At 35.7% G+C, this 20,100-nt stretch overlaps 4 protein-coding genes across 6 annotated transcripts; 1 reads left to right on the top strand and 3 right to left on the bottom strand.

The window, feature by feature from the left end:
• Nucleotides 1–910: 910 nt before the first annotated feature.
• On the bottom strand, nt 911–7,568 carry LOC113505791 (cytochrome c oxidase assembly protein COX15 homolog). 2 transcript variants are annotated; one of them, XM_026888615.1, is made up of 9 exons: nt 7,370–7,567; nt 6,869–7,032; nt 4,277–4,415; nt 2,689–2,821; nt 2,179–2,365; nt 1,834–2,095; nt 1,571–1,750; nt 1,482–1,524; nt 999–1,090 (listed from the first exon to the last, which is right to left on the bottom strand). In XM_026888615.1, exons 2-9 carry the CDS (start codon nt 7,028–7,030, stop codon nt 1,087–1,089), a joined length of 1,110 nt encoding a protein of 369 aa, XP_026744416.1. In that variant the 5' UTR covers nt 7,031–7,032; nt 7,370–7,567; the 3' UTR covers nt 999–1,086. The 2 variants fall into 2 exon arrangements, with proteins under 2 accessions (XP_026744415.1, XP_026744416.1); XM_026888614.1 differs by having other exon boundaries at nt 911–1,090; nt 1,482–1,750; nt 7,370–7,568.
• A 166-nt stretch (nt 7,569–7,734) lies between these two features.
• Nucleotides 7,735–9,621, bottom strand: LOC113505790 (tubulin alpha chain-like). 2 transcript variants are annotated; one of them, XM_026888612.1, is made up of 5 exons: nt 9,512–9,621; nt 9,183–9,393; nt 8,605–9,077; nt 8,179–8,535; nt 7,735–8,086 (listed from the first exon to the last, which is right to left on the bottom strand). In XM_026888612.1, exons 1-5 carry the CDS (start codon nt 9,518–9,520, stop codon nt 7,829–7,831), a joined length of 1,308 nt encoding a protein of 435 aa, XP_026744413.1. In that variant the 5' UTR covers nt 9,521–9,621; the 3' UTR covers nt 7,735–7,828. The 2 variants fall into 2 exon arrangements, with proteins under 2 accessions (XP_026744413.1, XP_026744414.1); XM_026888613.1 differs by having other exon boundaries at nt 9,574–9,611.
• Nucleotides 9,622–9,834: 213 nt separating this feature from the next.
• Nucleotides 9,835–11,049, top strand: LOC113505792 (3-oxoacyl-[acyl-carrier-protein] reductase FabG-like). The gene has a single exon (XM_026888616.1). The coding sequence runs from the start codon at nt 10,171–10,173 to the stop codon at nt 10,933–10,935; it is 765 nt and encodes a 254-aa protein (XP_026744417.1). The 5' UTR covers nt 9,835–10,170; the 3' UTR covers nt 10,936–11,049.
• A 368-nt stretch (nt 11,050–11,417) lies between these two features.
• On the bottom strand, nt 11,418–19,849 carry LOC113505793 (protein takeout-like). The gene is made up of 7 exons (XM_026888617.1): nt 19,419–19,849; nt 18,351–19,004; nt 14,398–14,626; nt 14,026–14,156; nt 13,169–13,306; nt 12,612–12,763; nt 11,418–12,065 (listed from the first exon to the last, which is right to left on the bottom strand). Exons 2-6 carry the CDS (start codon nt 18,412–18,414, stop codon nt 12,615–12,617), a joined length of 711 nt encoding a protein of 236 aa, XP_026744418.1. The 5' UTR covers nt 18,415–19,004; nt 19,419–19,849; the 3' UTR covers nt 11,418–12,065; nt 12,612–12,614.
• Nucleotides 19,850–20,100: the final 251 nt, after the last annotated feature.

The following is a 20,100-nucleotide window of genomic DNA, read 5'->3' as shown; positions in this document are numbered from 1 at the left end:
CCTCTGGTTTGATGTATATGACACTGTTACGCTGAAAAATATATTATACATCTTTATTTTGTAGCATCTTTAATATTGTACAAATTTCTCTTTGCCCAGCATAAAAAAAATGTAACATCAAATTTCCTTGGTATTTTGATCAACTAGCTATCAAATTGTTCTAGTGACCTGTAACAAGCACTTCACGCAAAATTGATGTGGGTTTTGACGTGGCCGAGTTTGGATCATGCCTGTATTGTTACAAGTGTGTAGATAGATAGATTTATATATATATTAACAAATTCACTGCGTGTAAAGGCTACCTGGGGCTCAACCGTCAACTCTAGCTTGTTGCACTTGTGGAAGGGAGAGGTCGCTCTACACCGTTTATGACGCTGTCTCGCTCTCACAAGTACAAGACACCTTTCGCGGGGAGGCGGTGGGAGGCACCTTGTATATTATGGAGCGCCCAATGCCACATCACTATGTCTACACACAGTTTTGTAAATAAACAGATTTTCAGTGTGTAAGCAATATTAGCATTTTAAATTTTCAAATAAAACACTTTGTGAATAACATGCTTTGTGTATTTGGTTATTTGTTGTGCCGCGTAAAAAGATTAATTTATGAAGTCCCCTTTTTATATATGATTTAGTGATAATAGTAAAGCTAACTTCCGAATAACAATTACCTAGATGTTTATGTCTCTTGCCCCTTTTTCTCTTTCGATCTCTGTTCATTTTTTTTCAATGTAATGTTTGTATCTTTTGTATCCTAAGCTCTTCAAAAACCTATCAGTTATCAGAGTAATATATACGGACAGATAGTAGTGTTTTAATTTCAGTAAAAATAAGTATCATAAGAAGTATTTAAGAAGTCAAATAAGAAGTATTTAAGTCACAATAGCCTACAGTTAAATAAAAGGCGTAAGTAAAACTAAACGAGTTTATTTAACAATAAATGCAGTGGTCTACTTTGGTATGTACTTGAGGAGTTTGATCTCGTGCATGAGCCAGATGGAGAGCGACAGCAGCACGAGCGAGCCCGACTGGTGCGACGCGGCCAGCGGCGTCGGGACGTAGTGCAGCAGCGTCAGGACGCCCAGGCTCACCTGCGGGGGACGGACTTATATAATAATAATAATGTCGACCACATCACATACATTGTTCTCAACCCAAAGTAAGTTGCTAAAGCACTTGTTTTATGGAATTCAAATACAACCAAGGTACCATAAACACCCAGACCCGAGATAATGTAGAAATATGAATTTGTTATGATGTCAAGAGTTAAGAACATATTCTTTTCTTTGGAGGTGGCAAAGATGGCAAAAAAATCTGGTGATATCAAAGGTATTAAGGTTATTTAGGGGCCTGTTATGGTTCGTGCCTATTGTGGCAATGAATAGGTACTCTTCACACAAATCTGACTGGTTTTTCTACATTCGCCTCTGACACTGATCAGCCATCTCGTCCCACGCCTGTGCAGGGGTCCCTGTGGCCTACCTGTACCCAGGCCATGGCCCCGAGCGCGTGCGCGGCGGCGCGGGCGGCGCGCGACAGCGGCGCGCGGCGCGCCCGCAGCCACAGCGCGGAGGTGAGCAGCAGCGTGCTCGTGCCCAGCACGCGGTGGTCGAACTGCACCGTCGTCGGGTTCTCCGTCACGTTGCGGAGGGCCGGCTTGAACGACAGGATGTCGTCCGGGATCCAGTCGTCGCCCATTTTGGGGAACGAGTTGTACACCAGCCCCGCGTCCAGGCCGGCCACGAAGGCACCTGCAATTAATGTTCAAAGTTAGATCATCAAAAGTACAAAGTGGACATAATTTATTCACAAAAATATGTTTTGCTCTCCATACCTGACACAGCGGTAAGGAAAGCCATAGCTTTAACCGTATGGGTTAAAGCTGTGACTGTCTTCAGCTCCTTCAACGTCTGAAGGGCAGTAGCAGCTGGGAATGGGCGTAGAACCCTGAGTGCTCCCGAGAGGAGCGCCGTGTAAAGAATAAATGCCAAACTTAAATGCGCTGCCAATCTATACTGAGATACTCTGGGCACGTCTGAAGGTCCTTGGAAACGATCTTCCAAGCCAGATTTTACCATGTACCAGCCCATAAGACCCTGCAAAACAATAACGACGATATAAAAAATCCTTTTACTTTTTTGGTCCTTGACTCGTGATATATTATAATTTTGTTTTTTACCTGTGCTCCGACGAGCACACAATAGGCCGCCACTCTCATCTTCATAGCCTTGTCGAGATACCCGCGCGCCCAGAAGAAGGCGGCGGGCAGGAACATGGCGGCGCCGATAGCGCGGCCCCACGTGCGGTGCGCGAACTCCATGTACCAGATCCATTTGAATTCTGATAGTGTTATGGACTGGTTTTTGCTGGAAAGAGTATTTAACATACATTTATATACAGTTGGATAGTTGAGAATACTGCAATTAAAATTGGCTTTAATGTTTAAGTTATGTGGCACTGTTAGATGAGATTAGAATATTCTTTATTGTACACCATGGAATTGCAGCAGTGATTCTTAATACATACAATGTTAGGGTACTGTTCAACAAAACGCACGCGACTTGTTGTCGTAGCGTGTCGTACGCTGCCAAAACACGACAAAAGTTGCAGAACAACAAAATGTCTGACATCTACACTGCTATGTAAAAGATTGCATGATTTGAATACCACGAAACAAGTTACAACGTACTATATGAACTCGGGGTACTGCTTGTACTTCTCGAACTCTGTCTGCCACTCCTCCTCGGTGCGCGGCATTTTCTCGCCCGTCAGCTTCCACGTCACCATGGACAGCCCCGACTCTGTCAGTCTGGTGACCCCACCTGGATATCACAACTTGTTGAAAATGACGGTAGTGAAGAGTAGCATACTATTTAAGTTCATTATTTGATAGTGAGCAACGAAAAGTATAACATAGATACTTTAGCCTACCTACAGAGAAAAATTAAGTCAGCCGAAAGCAAAATAGAGTTTCAACTGCAATGTGAAGTTCACATTTAAATTATGCGTTGTGTTTTGTAAAAGTGTAGTAATGGTAAAGGTTCTATTTATTTCGTATTGCTTCGTTTTACTTATAAGAATCATCTATTTGGAAAAGTATTTATGTTTTCAGAATAGTTTTAAGTTTGCCTGATTTTTACTTTAGCTACCTATACCTACATCTTAATATTTTTAAGTGGTTTACTTAAATCTTAATATCGTTATTTTATAGTTATCTACAGCTTAAGAACTTTGTGTGCTTCATCAGTTAAGTCCTTCAAAACTCTCTATCACAGTAATTATTGGATTTGAACCTGAATGTCCACTTTCGTATTGATTCTAGAATATCAGAATGAAATATAATGTAACTTGTAAGAAACTTAAGTTTTAAGCAAATATAAAGAGAGGAAATAAAACAAAATGATATTCTTTACAACATATTTATTAGTTGTAAAACAGAACTATGATAACATCTTAAAGAATAACGAATACTAACTTTTAAATAAAAGATTGACCTTATACTGATAGGTACAATGGTAACGTCAATATTTCTAAGTACTTAATTCTATGTAATTTTATACCTTTGTCTACAATCCCGTATTTCTCATAATACTAATTGTTCTAATACCCATTTGATTCGCGCGAAGACTCCCTCGAGAAAGCTACCAAAACCTATCGAGTTCACTAACCTATATTATTATGGAGGTATCCACATACCGATTAATAACGGCCCTTCAAATAACTTATCTAAAATATATAGGTATATTTATCTCTGTATCAAAACCGAAACAGCTACGACTAGTGGAATTATGATGAGTAATCAAAGCCTAATATTAGTTTGGTTTTAAAAAGTCATTTCAAATCACAAAAACATTGTTCATCAAAATACGTGACCGTTTTCGTGGGCCTGAACCTTTTAAAATTTACAAATGAGATAAAACAATTATCCTCAAATGCGAAATTAGAATCAAGTCTTCAACCAGTTCACATTGGGGTCTGGCTTCCTACCACTGCTGCACTGTAGTCCGGTATGAAGGGGCCTACCACAGTCTCTTAAAGTAAGACTGATGGAGTCTTTTGGCCACAAATGCAACTGTCTTACCTTAAGTTAAGACGTGGCGGATTACCCCCCGGAAAGAATACATTAGTAGAAAACGAGAGAGGTTAGGCCTGATGATCAGACAAGTGCAGTTTTTTGTTGGAATATTTGCCCTACTTTTTACCGTTCGTAGTTTTAAGCATGACATCGATGATATAGTATATTGTGTATAGCAGTACGAGATAGCCGGCGACCATACCTAGCACGACGGCGGTGAACACCATGCCGGAGCAGCCGAGCAGCCAGTAGCCGACGGCTTTCGTAGACTTGGGCTTGGGCTTCGGCGCATTGCTGCAGAAGCGGACGATGATGTTCTGCGGCTTAAGGAGGTCTGATAGCTGCAGGCAAAAAAATAGGTATATAGATTAAGATCAGGTTTATCCTTTACGGCGTAAATCTAGGGGAAAGCTGTCGGAATGGTAATGTTTGAGCAGTCAGGATAATTGAGAACCGTTTGGGACTTGGCTGAATGGTCCCGACGGGTAAGCCAGACCTAATAACACAATAAAAACTTTTTGCATTTAACTCTTTCTAAAAAGCCAATTTCTTTTTGATAACATTCTTATTACGTTACTGATAAGCTATTTAGTTACCACACAATTCAAATTGTGTTTCGTTATTCCAATGTTATTGATTTTTTTATCACTGAACCAGAAAAATATCACTTAATGATTTCTGAGTGCCTATTCATAATTTAGGAAATATACCGACTGACTTCTCAGGTCAAAAATACGATAAGTGATAATTTAAATAATACACGTAAGTATCACTTACATGTTAGAATATATTTATCAGGATTTATATAATAATTCAAAAGATGAACTGAAATGATGTTTTTGGACTAGGCCGATATTTTGTCCTCTATTAATATTAGCTTCATTCAGAACAAATCTTTGTTTTTTATGGGCATAAGCTCGTGTGACTTTGTACCTAATCACTTAGAGCTCAGTCTGCGGTATGTATACATGTATGTATGTGCCATACTAATAACGACTTCAGTATTTACATTGATAGAGCCTAAAGTTAATGATCTAAGATAGATCTTTAACTTCAGGCTCTTTAGCTTGCCCGGAGCTAAAGAAGAGTAAAAGAAAGTGTACGGTTTTTGAAAGTATGTAATTTTATTTATATAATTTTTATTACTACTTTAATTTTTTTCAGTTATAGGTAATTTAAGCCATATCTGTAAAATTATGTCTATCAACCGATGTTATTTAAAATATTGCGCAACTTATTACGGAATTTGTTTTCCGAACTAAATTTTAGATAACAGCAATCAAAAAATATAAGAGCCCGGTGACAGGTCATCTGAATTTGAAAGAAATTAAATGAGATGTATATTATTAACTAACCTTGGTCTGAACGGCCTACTGCCTACTAAATGTTTATATTATATTACTTAATATTCGATATTACCTTCATTAATTTCAATTTCAATTCTTTATTTCATACTATGCTACATAGGTAAGGTGGTTTATTAAATTTACTGCTCAATTATGGACCATGTCGGTAACTAATTAAGAAAGTCGTATAGTCTGTAGGTGTATTAATTATCACCCCTTTTTTTATTAACAGGACAAAACCAAGGTCTTGGATGAAGAGAAAGCATTTTTGCTTAGATTCAAAACTTTTTGTTCTTTTCCTCTTTCCCGCTTTCGCATAGTTTCCTCGTTTCATGAGTGATAGTTTTTACACCTGACGAGATATCAGATATAATGCATGACGAGATAAAGGGCTAATGGTAACCAGCTTCGGCAATTCGAGTATCAACAATCAGTGTGTCATTTATAGACACTTAGAGTTAACTAATGTTATCAGATATTGGCCATAGCCATTAGGTATGTACACAAAACAATGTACATTTGTTGAAGTGTCTGATAGAGAACTGTATTGCAATTGTTGATAAACAGTTCACTGATACAAATACTATAGAAGTGCAATGATCTGTAACAAGCTAATATGAAAAATAGCTTTTTAAAAAACAAGGTTTACAAATTGCTTTTCTACTTTGGACTCTAAGTACTCAAAAATACAATTCAATTGAATTGCACTGGATTGTTATTAGCCTCCTATGGCCAACTTTTAGCATCAGGTCAGCTCGAGTTCATAATATTGCATTGTCACGCAATGTATATTATATGCTATTAAAATTTCAGATCAGTCAGAAGCTATGAAGATGCTCAAATTCAACTACAGACAGACAACCCAAACGGCGAAACTAAATAAAAGCTTGTGAAATAGGAATAACAACATGATCCCTATTTTATTGAGGACTATAAATTTTTTCGAGTTCTGTATCTAATTCACTAAACTTACTAAGTAGCTGTTAAGTGATCTACGTATCTTATGAACCATGCTAGTTAGAGAATTAAAATTTAATCAAAAATTGGTGTGGCCCTGTCTTTATTGTGTATCTATTTTGATGTGTTATTATTTGTCATTTCGCTAATTTCTTCGCTATTTTTTTTTATCTGTTTAAATATTTGTTTAAAAGAATTTCATTTTCCATTTTAGTTTTGAGGTTTACCCTACAAAGGAAAGGAAGATACATACTAACAACAATTGGCCCATATGATCAAATAACTCAAAAAGAATTTGTTGCCCAGCCTAATAATAATGCTCATAAAACAAAAACTGCTGGGCCAAATTCTCAAAAATTTATTTCCAAATTGCAGCTAATCTGCATTGGGCAAAAAAATATTGCTTTAATTAAATCAGAAATCACTGAACATACATTGACCATTTTTGTTTAATAATCTGTGTAAAATGAACAGAATGTTATTTAACTTACTCTTAATCCTTTACTAGTGTTCCCTTTAGAGCTGTGTGTGATGAGCTGTCTGCTGATGACATTTGTTGTTCTGAAGGTGTTCCTTGTTCCGGAGACCAGCAGGTTGCTCTGAGCAAACCTCAGAGACTGACTGCAGCGGCATAGTTGTGACACACTTAACATTTCTGAAAAGTTATATATGCATTCATACCTTCAATTATTCATAGAGTAAATTCCATTTTGTGTTATGTCAGTAACAACAGAAAATAATTATTTTAGATCTCCATCAACAAACTTAAATCGAGCAGGTTCTGAGATTTACATGTAGAGAATTATAAATAAAAATAACACATAAGTTTACATAATATTTTGCAAGAATTTCCAAAACGCTTAAATAAGGTATTTTTAATACAAGAAGAAGAGAAACACTGAAATATATTTAAAAAAATATTCGGCTATTAGGTTGTAGATAATAAATGAGAACATTTTAGATAAAAAATATTAAAGGTAAGAAGCACTCACTTGTATTAACATAAATTGTACTCTTCTCTTCAAAGAGATCTCTTAACTTTATCGGCACTTCACTTCAATTAACACTATAATTAATTAATTGTGGAAATACTGTTAGTAAATTAAATTAATTATGCGGTATCTACAAAACTAAGAACATCAAACATGCGATTGACTTCACGGACTGACATATTGGTATTTCCGTATTTGACAAATTGACACATGCACGACACTGACAGGCCGGCTGACAAAACCGGCAGTTAATTTATGTAGCTGGCTACACCGGTTGACAAAAAACCGACATTAGAGATACTGAGCTAAATATGACTTTACCGCATGAAAGTAAATAAACTGCGAACTTATTAAAACAAAACAACCTTAAGTCAACATGTATATTACAACGACAGAACAATAGTGCATAAAAAGTTATCAATATCAAAATAAAATGACAATAGTTTTACTAACAAAATGTTAATCTTCCATTTCTTTGTAATCTTTGGCCAGTGCTTTGATATTTGCAAGAGCATTCTTAAATTCACCTTCTTCCAACCCCTCACCAACGTAATGATGTACAAAAGCACGTTTAGAAAACATCAACGAAAATTTTTTACCAAGGCGCTCCCAGGCAGTTCGTATAGCGGAACTATTGGAGACCATAACAACTGCTCTCAATAAAGCAGATAAATCACCCCCAGGAACTGTAGTAGGTGGCTGATAGTTCACGCCTATCTGTTAAAGGTTAAAGTAAAAGCAATTATACATTTAATAACTATAATATATATTTATGATTTTAGAATGGGTTTACGTAATTTTATTTTTACCTTAAATCCAGTCGGGGACCAGGACACAAATTTTATAGATCGCATGCTTTTAATTTGATTAATTGCTGTATTTATATCATTCGTGTTTACGTCTCCTCTAAATAATAAACAGCAAGACATGTAACTCCCATGTCTTGGATCACATTTAACCATCTGATTAGACGGTTCGAAGCATTGCATCATCAACTGTTGCGTGGTATTCGCCTCGTGTAACGCTCTAGTCGCCGGTACAAATGGAGCAAACGTAACCAATGGGAAGTGTATTCTTGGATATGGTATCAGATTTGTTCTAAACTCTACCAATTCCACATTTAAGGATCCTTCAAATCTCATTGACGCGGTCATGCATGACACGACCTGGGGAAATTAAAACATCACCTTATTTACTACTCATTTGGTTTAGATTAGTTGAAATCATGTACTTACTTGAGCAATAAGTCGATTTAAATTAGTGTACGTTGGCCGGGGCACATCTAGCAAACGCGCTAAAATATCATACAACGCTTCATTATCAAAAATGAAGCAGACATCTTCTGTATCCATTGTTGCATGTGTTGTCAGCACAGCATTGTATGGCTCCACAATAATTGGAGACATCCTCGGCGATGGATAAATGGCAAATTCAATTTTAGATAGCTTTCCATAGTCCCGTATTAGTCCTTCAAGTAACAAAGCTGTAAATCCAGAACCGGTGCCTCCACCAAAAGAACGAAATATAATAAATCCCTGCAAGGAATTACAGTCTTCAGCAACTACTCTTATACGATTGAGGGCTAAATCTATCATCTCACGACCAACTCCAAAATATCCTCGAGCAAAGTTGCTGGCCGCATCTTCTTTGCCGGTAAGTAAAGAAGTGGGGTGAAACAGCTCTCGATATGTTCCCGATCGTATTTCATCTAAAATGATAATATTTTTTTAGTTTTGGTATTGATGATTTTTACACACACTAGGAAAATTATGTTTCTACAGTTTGCATCTTAAGTATTGTAGGAAATACTCACCTATTGGTGTAGGCTCCAAATCAACCATGACAACTCTAGGCACAACTTTGCCAGCCCCTGTCTGGCTGAAAAATGCTCCACAGGCACTTGCAGGATCTGCGTATGCCATGATACCGTCTGGTCTAATGCCATGTTCAAGGCAATAAAGTTCCCAGCAGGCGTTTGCTATTTGTACTCCAGCCTGACCGATATGTATATGGATAACTTCTTTCTATAATAGTGAAAGTTTATTAACTTGGTAGCACACATTAAATAACGGATAAGCAAACAATTTACTAGAGTAGAGCTATAATGTCTTCTTCTAATATTAAGTAAAAGCGAGAACTCACTTTAGACATTTATTGAAAATTACACTTTTAATTTAGATTTCAAAAATAAAGAAAATGCTTACAAAATATTCTCTACATGTTGATTATGAAATGTACTTACATATAAAATGTCAAGTTCAAGTCGCTTGACATTATTTTTTGTAAAAATGCGAAGGTCTATTTGGCTGAGAGTTATTGCAGCCTCTTTTGAAAAATGTTTTAATTTGACACGAATCCTACTAAACCGTAATTTGAACAATAAATTGCAAAATACTAATAGCAGCAGTACAGCACTAGTTATCAAAGTTATCAAGTCAAGGTCGCCGACCTATGAATATTAGGTATATTATTATCGTGCTGTTGTTGTCTTTTTGAGTAGTTGCTATGGTCTTTCTGATTCGTTAATAAAGCGGTGACTGTTTTATCCACCAATCGTGGTCGGCTCATTAAAGTGCTATTTTAGTTCGTCATATATTCACATAATTTTAAGTAAATGTAGAGAACGCATATAAGCTGATTAGATTACATTACAGCAGTATCACTGTAAACAAGTGTGGCTTGCATTCTTTTGATAAAGTTTTATTATATAATTAAGAAAAGATAAGACATTTGGAATTGTCCATTTTAAACAATTTGCTCGACGTTCTGGAAGCATTACATTATTACATTCAGAAACCAAGATGAACTTTGCTGGGAAAGTAGTAATTGTCACAGGTGCCAGTTCCGGCATCGGCGCTGCGACGGCGGTATATTTATCTAAGCTGGGAGCTAAACTCTCGCTCACCGGCAGAAACATCGAGAACTTACAAAAGGTGACTAAAAGCTGTGAAACTTCAACTCCTACTTTCTGTGTTCCCGCGGATTTGACGAAAGAATCTGATATTGAAAAGATAGTGAAAAACACAATCGACCATTACGGACAGCTCGACGTTTTGGTAAACAATGCCGGCATTATTGAGACCGGCACTATCGAGACTACATCTCTAGCACAGTATGACCGCCTGATGAACACCAATGTACGCTCTATTTATCAATTAACAATGCTAGCAGTCCCGCATTTGCTCAAAACTAAAGGCAACATTGTAAATGTGTCTAGTGTGAATGGTATTCGGTCTTTCCCTGGGGTTCTTGCTTATAATGTGTCAAAAGCTGCAGTAGATCAGTTCACAAGGTGTGTGGCATTAGAGTTGGCCCCAAAGGGAGTGAGAGTGAACTGTGTGAATCCTGGAGTTACGCTTACAGAGCTACAGAAGAGGGGCGGTCTGACAGAAGAGCAATATGCAGCCTTCTTGCTGAGATGTAAAGAGACCCATGCACTGGGTCGCCCTGGCAAGCCTGAGGAGGTGGCCGCTACCATCGCTTTCTTAGCTAGTGACTTGGCAAGTAATATCACTGGAGCCAGCTTGCCAGTGGATGGTGGACGCCATGCAATGTGCCCACGATAAACATGTTTATGATCATAATTATACAAAGTGAATTCTAACTCTTTTGGATGTGCCTTTATTGTTTGAAGAACTTAGTCATTAAGGAGTATCTTATATTATATATCTTTTCATATATTTTTTGTTACTTATTTTTACATTTGCATTTATGGTGTTGAATTTAATATTTTCAATAAATTGAGTTTTATACACAAGTTTTATTTTCTGACTACACATTTACACACCAAGCACTGCTGGGTGTGGTATTGCAGCTTATCATGTTATCTTGTTTAAATATTGTACAAATGTTATTGTAATACATACATTATGGCAGAGATTTGATAACAAAAATATTAATGAGATTGACTGAATTTAAATAATAGTCAAATCAGAGGTTCTAAGCCTACTTTCATGAAAAAGTATACAAAATTTAATTACCAAAACCTCAACAGGTGGTGCTGTATAGCTTTTGCTAAGTTTAAAAAGAAAGTGATTAAAACCACAAATATGTTTGCACCAATTTACTTTTAATAAATTAAAACTAATACCAAATTAATTACCTTATACTAATTATCACAATTACTTTCAAACCAACTTATGCTACTACAAACGAACGATCAAACACATCCCAGTCTTTAGTTATTTTGTGTTGTCACATGAGGGACATGATGCTAAGTACAACACTGTAATTAAAAAATACTAATTTATTCTAACATTAATTGTAACACCCCAATATCTTAAGTGCCTAACTGGGTTTATAATAACGAAAATATGAAGGTATCTTCTAAGAAGTTTTTCTTCTATTTTATCAGAATAATTTAAAAGTTGTTGAGTCCATTTTTTTGCCAAGTACCTATCGGTTGAGCTACATTTTGTGGAATATAAAATCAGTAAACACGAGAATTCTTTGCGATTCTTTTTATCTTCGAGAACCTTCTTTAAAATTTGCAAAAATATTACTTTACAGTAAAGTTAGGTAAAAGAAATTTGTTCAATAAAGTTTCAGGGTAGCAGCAACTCGTTCAAGGGCACGGCCGCGAACAGTTTCTTGGCTTCGTTGACGCACGCTTGGATAATTTGTTGGAAGGCGACCGGCCCTATGTCCCTCATCACCGGATCCCAGTTTGTGTTTATTACTGTGTGGATTGTCTCACCTGGAAACGATAACAGGTTTAGATATGTAGCGTCATTCACCACTACAATTGCACCTTGTAAGGAATATCCCGTGGTTTACTCTTAGCATTGATACGGTCAAATAATTTGAATGAATAACGACATTTAATTTGACTCCAATTAAATGTCGTTACCATCCCTTCACGTATGGAGAATATTGCAGATTATACCTTGTAAGATCCGGTCCTCAAAATTTGGTTAGTAACTTAGTAATTAAAAATATTATTGTATTTATTAGATGTGTTAGTTTGATGGCATTGTTATATTATGATTTATAGCAAATCATAGAAAGTACTAGGTATGTTAGTAGAAAGTCTGTATAAAATTAGTTTTTAGATTTTTAACACAGCTAGTGAATAATGCATTAGTTAAGTATTGTTATGGTGAGAGCTTTGAGCGTTTGATATTGTTAAAGTTATGGGCTTCAAGACTTTCACAGAAAAGGAAAGATTAGTAAAAAATGCCGCATTCCAAACATGTCTTTTAGTTTGTCAGTAAGAATCAATGGTTATTTCAATTGGTCCAACCGTTCAGGGCAATAATTCTAAGGCCGGTACAGCGTCGAAGAACAGCTTGACTTGGTCGACGCATTTACTGATGATCTGCTTGAAAATAGGCCCAGCAATCTCGTTCATTATGATCTCCCAGTTTTCGTTCGCGAACCTTTCGGTTGTTTGAGCTGTAAGAAGTTGTATGTTAGGTGGTGTAGGTGTTTGCTATGTGTCAGGAGGGTAGGCACCTCATAAATTGTTGGATCAATATTTGTAACTGTCGTTGCAGAATTTATGTTCTTGCATAGGTATTTTGGGTTGTATAGGTATGTTACTTAATTCGGGATCAGTATGTCTAGTTTTAGTATATCAAGCTAATTTACTGAATAAATCTAAATGCTTAATACACACACGTGTTAGAGGTTGCATCACGGCTCACGACTTTACGTAACATCAGAAATTTCGAGAAATCGTCAGATATTTATGACATGAGATCACCTGCTTACATAAATTAATTAACCGTCGTTTGTCACATGTTTAGACAAGGTCAAGGTCAACACGTGGTTTCCTAGGAATTAAAAAACCGGTCTCACCGAGTTCCTTGTTGCCACCAAACAGGTTGGTAAATTTAAACTGTGCTCGGTCCATCTTGTAGTGGTCCTTGTAGCTGGGGACAGTCCAGTGCCCGTCCTTCTCGTCGAAGTCGTATTTGATAACGATGTTCAGGTTCGCTGGAAACGAGATGACTTGTGAAAATGGGAGCATATTTAATTGAAAAATACATCTTCTGCATTAAGACAACAAGCATTCGTGGATGCAGACTTTCGCAGACAAAAATGCTTGTCCTAAGCGTGTCACGGGGATCGAACCCATTATACGTCGCACACAGTGGTTTAAGCGGTGTGACCTTAATCACTCGGCTATCCGTGCAGTCAAATTGAAAATGCTTTCTCATAGAATTTTCCAAATGTAAGTTACTGGTAATGTTATTTCTAATAAACGAATATGGCCTATATTTTTAAATATTGAATATTTACGAAGGACAATGGATAGTAAATCCTGTAGTAAACTTGAGCAACCAAGGAGTCCATGCACCATCCGCTGGCAGTTGCCTCAAAACCTGCACCTACCAGGTTTCGCCATTAATTGTTTATTGCTGCTTCCTTTGCCAGTCAAGCAAGGAGTTGTGCAATCAGGTGCCGACGGTTGTGTCGGTCTCACACACCAGTTGAAGTTGTATTGTAAGTCAAATGATATGTCCAGTCCTCATACTGGTATTTGAATGTCGATCGATATTGTGTAATATTCAAGTCCTCTATATTTTAAATTCACTTTTATGAACAGGTATGCTGTTGTTCTCATTGCATTTAAACAAAAGTGGTTGTTGGAAAACCTGCTTAGTTGCTGGTAAAGTTATGAATTTTGAGGAGATTAATAGTCAGGTACTTACTGATTTTGATCTTAGACTGTCCATTACCCCGAATGGGCAGGATAAGGATCTGTCCGTCCATGACGTAGTGCGCCTTCAGGGTGACGTTTGCGGTGAAGTCCAAGGTAGCTTTACCTTTCTCCATGTTGATTCTGGAAACAAAAATATTTCAATTGAATTAAATTATCTGTTTGAGAAATAAGAGTGAGTGTGTAAAGTGGATTTTGGATAAGTATGTTAAATTCCTAATCCCTATCCAAAAATACAGAGTTCTTCATAAGTGAAGATGCACTTTATCTAATTTCAAAGTTTGGCAACACTAACAAGTGCACTCAAGGTAAGAAAACATTGCTTAATTTCTAAACAAACAGCTCACTGTTCAGTCCTACTTACTTGTAAGAATTAACCCTGAAACCTCTCAACCCTGTGACAACAGTATCGCTAAAAGTCAGCTTCAATGAAGGGTTGTCGACAAACACGGTGCCCAGTTGTACCGGGTCCAGGGGCGCGATGTTCAGCTCCGGGATGCCTTCGGTGAACTTGGCGCCGGCGGCTGATATCACCTTCTCAATGCAGGTGTTCAGCTGGGGGTCCGACCGCGAGCATGGCGTTATGAAGGATGCTGGAACAAGGATATGTTTTTAAGTCAAACTAATAACACCCCGTATCCCTCGGCCTGTTCCCCAAAGAAACTTTTGGAGAAGAAATTGCCCAAATATGAGGGGAAGTGCCAAAAAGAGAGCTCATATGGTAAAGCTTGTCATAGATTATTTCAGATGATTTCAAGCGATTTCTTAAATGAATGTGGCATTTGGAAGTTGTTATACCTACGAGTATATAGTAAATTTGATTGATATGATTAAAGGCATTCTGCATTATATTGTTGTGTCCAAGAACAGGTGTGTAGGTACCTAATTACCAGTGTTTACATCTTATTGTTTATGTTATGGTGAATGGCAAATTGTTTTAATATCACTGATAAGCCGCTAATTAAGTAGATGTAATCCAACCGTGGAATACTCGAGAATAGTAATCATAAACAATGAAGAGGAAATTGATAACGGATGGATTAAATGTGTTTCTTTTTTAATTATTTTGTGATATGAATAATAAGTAATAGATATAGTAATAATAAACGGAAAACTTTGGTAAATAACGAGTTATATTTTTCATAATTTCCTATTCGTTATAATGCTACCAAATCAAATCAAACTTAATTTTACAAGGTAGCAACCAAGTGGCACTTTTTTAACGTCGAAAGAAATAAAATCAGCTCCTCTTTTTGCCCACTTTTTATGCTCCCTAAGCTCTCTAGATGAGGAGAAGAAACGGCGCTACATAGTCTACAGCGCAGCACGCTGTCAAGGTCGATTAGCTCTAAGTCGCTGTTATGCAAGCCTGTATAAATAGCCTTCGATACTTCTACTCTTCAACGTTAAAGATTTTTTTACTTATGTTAAGTTCCTGATATTATTGCGAAGGTAAAACCTACTCTTTTCCTTTGTATATTCAAGAACTTTTACACAACACCATTTTGTCTCAAACAAAGCACAGCTTGTATTATGAAAATTACACTTATACATATATTAATTTCTAAATACGTACACAATATAGATAAATTACACCCAGACTCCGAACAAATGATTGTGCTCGTCACACAAACATTTATCTTGGGCGGGAATTGAACCTTCTACGTTCGGTATAACAGTCACCAAACACGAACATACATCATAACGCTGGGATATAATAGTTACTGTGTTATTCCATTAATGTTCTCGCATAAAATCTGATTAAGAGCCCTCAAGTTTGTCTATAAACACATAGCACGGAGTATTTATTTAAACAATCCTTGATGATTCTACATTTATTTGTAGGAATGACTTGACAAAATGAAATTAGAGTTTTGTGCAACTTTTTGCGCAAGGCGGCACGTGCATAAGTTAAAGACATTTTATCTTTATGTTATAACTAAGTGACAGTTATACTAGCTATAGAGAACATTGGGAGGTTGACGTGTACATAAATAGATTATGAGGGTTTCGAGTTATTTCGGGTCGAAATACAAGAAGACCAGAAGACCTTCCGAAAACATATTGAAAAGAGAGAGACACAGCTCTTAGCTGTGTACTGCGTTGTCATTTACACAACTGCAACATTTTTGAACTTAAAAAGAAACGACGAATTTACAGACATTGAAGCCACATCCACAAAGACACTCAGACTCAGAATAAGTGTTCGTGGATCACACAAATGCTTGTCCTACGCGGCGATCAAACCTTTGACACGTCGCGGTCGCACGCAGTGGGTTTGGCGTGGTGACTATCTACTTTCAACTCAATTTAATCAATTTCATAACTCAAACATCTGATTGAGTTAAAACATATCAACGAATAGATAAATTAGAAAACTATCCATGACCTTTCAGATTTCGTTATCTGCTCAAAATCATGTGCAAATACAATTTAATTCAATGTGTCCCGTGTTTGCTAAATACAGACTGAAGTGTATTAAAGTAATCGAAACTCTATTTGCACACAAAGTGGATAGCTAAACATTCTTCACGAATAGCCCTGAGCAATATGTCCACTTGTTTTGTTCGGGGTCGAGGGCACATCACTAACGCAACCAGTTCTGTTCTTGCACTCGTTTGTTGCACTAACAACGGTTTAATTGCTGTGAAGTAAATAGTCACACTCCCTTCGTAATATACGTTTGCGACATAAGGGCATTGCTTTAAAAAGTTACGGTCATTTCAATTTGGAAAAGTTTTGAGAACCCAAAGACAATAGTCACGCGACTGGATGATTTTAATTGTATGAATGGCAATTGGATGAAAATTTAAATTATTCCTATTCTCTTAAGCCAATTATTGTGTTGGAAAAATTCTTAAAAGAATACGAAAAGAGTCATTTTAAGACCATTTTTTATTTATTCACCGGTCATTGCAAATAGCAGAATCGGGGTCCTGATTTAAAATGTTGTGCGTTCTTTGTTGTTTTTTATTTGAAGGCTAGTTGTGTATTTTCAAGTCTAAGTAAGCTAAGAAACTTTGATATTTTTTTATTAAAAAAAGGTTTATTTATTTTGCGACTTCTTCTTTTGTGTCTTAAGTGCTTACTAATTAGAAGCATAAAACAATTAAATGATTTTTTATTAGAAAATTTTGTAATTTAAAAAATTATTAAAATAAAACAAAAGATTAATGTGGTTTTACAATAATTATCCTTAAGAGACAATAGGCAGGAAAAGCAGGAATTTTCCCACGCTGATAATTGTGCTTTATCCTGATTATGATAAGATTCATTATGTCATGTGACTAAGTTCAGTCTCACACGTGATGGGTTAATGAAATGTATGAAATAGTTTTTGTGAACTAGCTGTACCTACTACTACTAAAAATGCTTTTGTCATTATAAACATCACAAGCCATTCATTGAACTTGGTAAGTGTTTTAAGAAGGCAAAGAAGAAAAAGAAATTGTTTTCAGATGACATTTTGCTGAAATGCAAGCAAATTCACATGCCCCCTTATTTAAAAAGATATATTATAACATGGACAGTTAAAGAGTCTTTTAAATAAATTATACTAACTCTATAACTGAGGCGTGTCTATAAAACTACGATTGCGCGACCTGTTTCGAATTCGTTTAAGTTCAAACAAAAACTGTACATTTCATTAATTTTACTTATTTTAATTGTTTTCTCCTGGTTTTAAAAAGTCTATGTCTGACATTTGAAAATGTATGAGGAAGAAATTGTTTATTTTCATTTTTAATTCAGTTTATATAAAAATAGTAGATAGTAAAATAATTTCTTTACAAAAGACCATTGTAAAAATATCTCTGTTTTATTAAAAAGATGGTTTTAGGGAACGCCTACGAAATAAGTTAGTAACCGGTAGGTAGCCATATTGATTGACAGGTTTAACTAGTCTAGTCTGGGTCAAACTGTTACGTCAAATACTACAGTTTGTAATTAAACGGGACGGTTTTTTTTATGTTAAGTTAGGTGCGTCCTTGCAAACTAAGACTCTAACTTTAAAATATTTTTAAGATTTTATTTCAATTACAATAAAAAATACAACAGTCAATGTTTTTTGATAATAAAAAAGATTAAAAAAATAAATAATTTAAAACGAGAAACTAGAAATATAGTTATTAAACATGACTTTGTCTTTATTCACATGAGATAAAAAAGTTTTGAAAAAATTTAAAGCCTTGTTTAAAGTAGTACCAAATTAATTATGAGAATTAATTTAGAAAACAAAAAAATAAATTAGTACGTAAAACTGGCAATTAGGAACTAAGGTTATTAAAAATATAAATTAAAAAATATTGTAAAACTTACGCAGTTTCCCGGCAAACGCACAAGCGGCGGAACAAAGAACTAACAGACACAACTGCACTTTCATCTTTCTAAAATAATTAATTTAATTAAATAAAATAATTTAATTATTCTACTATGCGTTCGTGCGGAGGTCTCGTTTCCGACTGTGCGCGTATTTGGGCACTATACGCTTATATACGTTGCGCAAGCGACGCGCGTCCAGCGATCGACTCCGATACACTACCAACTAATTAACCATTTTTCTGTGACCTATTGCAACCGTATGCTTTTCCTGTCTTCAACTATATGTTGTAACGGAAAGAGGGGCGGGGTAGCTCAAGTTGAACTGGATAGATTTGGATAATTGTTGATGATTTTTATTAAAGATTATAAAAGTATTTCTATCAAATATGTTACAGGTAATATTAAATAATTAGTAAAAATAATAACTGCAATTAATATTATGCGTATAAGATAGAGTAATTCCATAAAATAATACTATTGAACAAGACAAACCTCTTTACCTGAACTATTTAATATAATTTGCAAACTTTTTCAAAACTCTGTAGAGCGGATAATACGTATGTGAAATGAAAAAAAAACTGCACCAAAACCATTCAAACAGACAATTCAAGTCCCTTCGGCCTTCTCCAACATTTAGCCGGGTGAGTTATCCTAGAAGGAGTAAGGAAAAGTCGCAAAAAACATAAGTCAATACTTACTAAGCATAAACATAAACGTTAATAACATATACCTAACAAAAACCAATATACATAACTTTTATAAGTTCACTTAAATGTGACATGATACATGTCAAATATATTTGTACTTCTTTTTTTATTTATGTTGTCTTAAAATAACAATATATTGGCTTAACTAAAATACATATTTTTTAACTTCAAGTATTGTTTGTAATTAACATCAAAAGTGTTAAAGTTATAGTTACATGCAAAATGCATAATTTGCGGACAGGCTATCTGCAAAAATCTACAAGCAAGAGTCTTCATTTAGAATTTTAAAACAATTTGATTTAATGTAAGATAAACGCACTTGGTTATATTTAAAAAGCATGTTTGCCTATTAAGATACCTAAATTGCTTAGTTCACCATAGGTAGGTCAAAGTTCTTGGAAAAACATGATACAACCACAAAAAGTGTGTTCTTTGACAAGTTGTTTGACGCCCGAATTGTTTGTCGCACAGACTATGTACCCCACATAGTACATCCGTTAAGTTTAGTTTTTGTGTATTTACGTAAGTAACACTATGATCTCTGAAATAGTTTTTATTAGGATTACGCATAAGTTAGTAAATAAATGCCGTCTAATAGCGAGCAGCTGTGTTAAGAAAAAGCTTAAATTTAAGTACTTAAATCAGATTGCATAGCTTCAAGTTAATGACGTAACAATACGCAGGTATGAGGTACTCCGCACTATTACTCAATACTTAGTCCTTATAAATTAGAATAAGCCTGCATCGGAAATAAGGTGAACCTCGATATTGAACTCATTATGATTTTTACACTCTAAAGAAAATTTTACTCGCAACTCGCAAATATCCGAGCGATCATATTTGCTATATTCTAATTAATTATTCGGTTTATTTTCAGACATTCCTATTATATATGTATAATCTTTAGTGTTTGTTGCAGTATTAAAGTGATGCTGGCTAGATATACTATGACGTATTTGTGCGGAAGACTGCACATCTACAATAATGTGTGTGCGTTTGCTATGTCAATGGATTCCAGGAATGTAAACTGTCAATATGAA

The sequence above is a fragment of the Trichoplusia ni genome, chromosome 27 (assembly GCF_003590095.1).
Source record: "Trichoplusia ni isolate ovarian cell line Hi5 chromosome 27, tn1, whole genome shotgun sequence".
Lineage (NCBI taxonomy): Eukaryota > Metazoa > Arthropoda > Insecta > Lepidoptera > Noctuidae > Trichoplusia > Trichoplusia ni.
The sequence above is the reverse complement of the archived record's forward strand: the minus strand, read 5'-3'. Positions and strand labels throughout refer to the sequence as shown.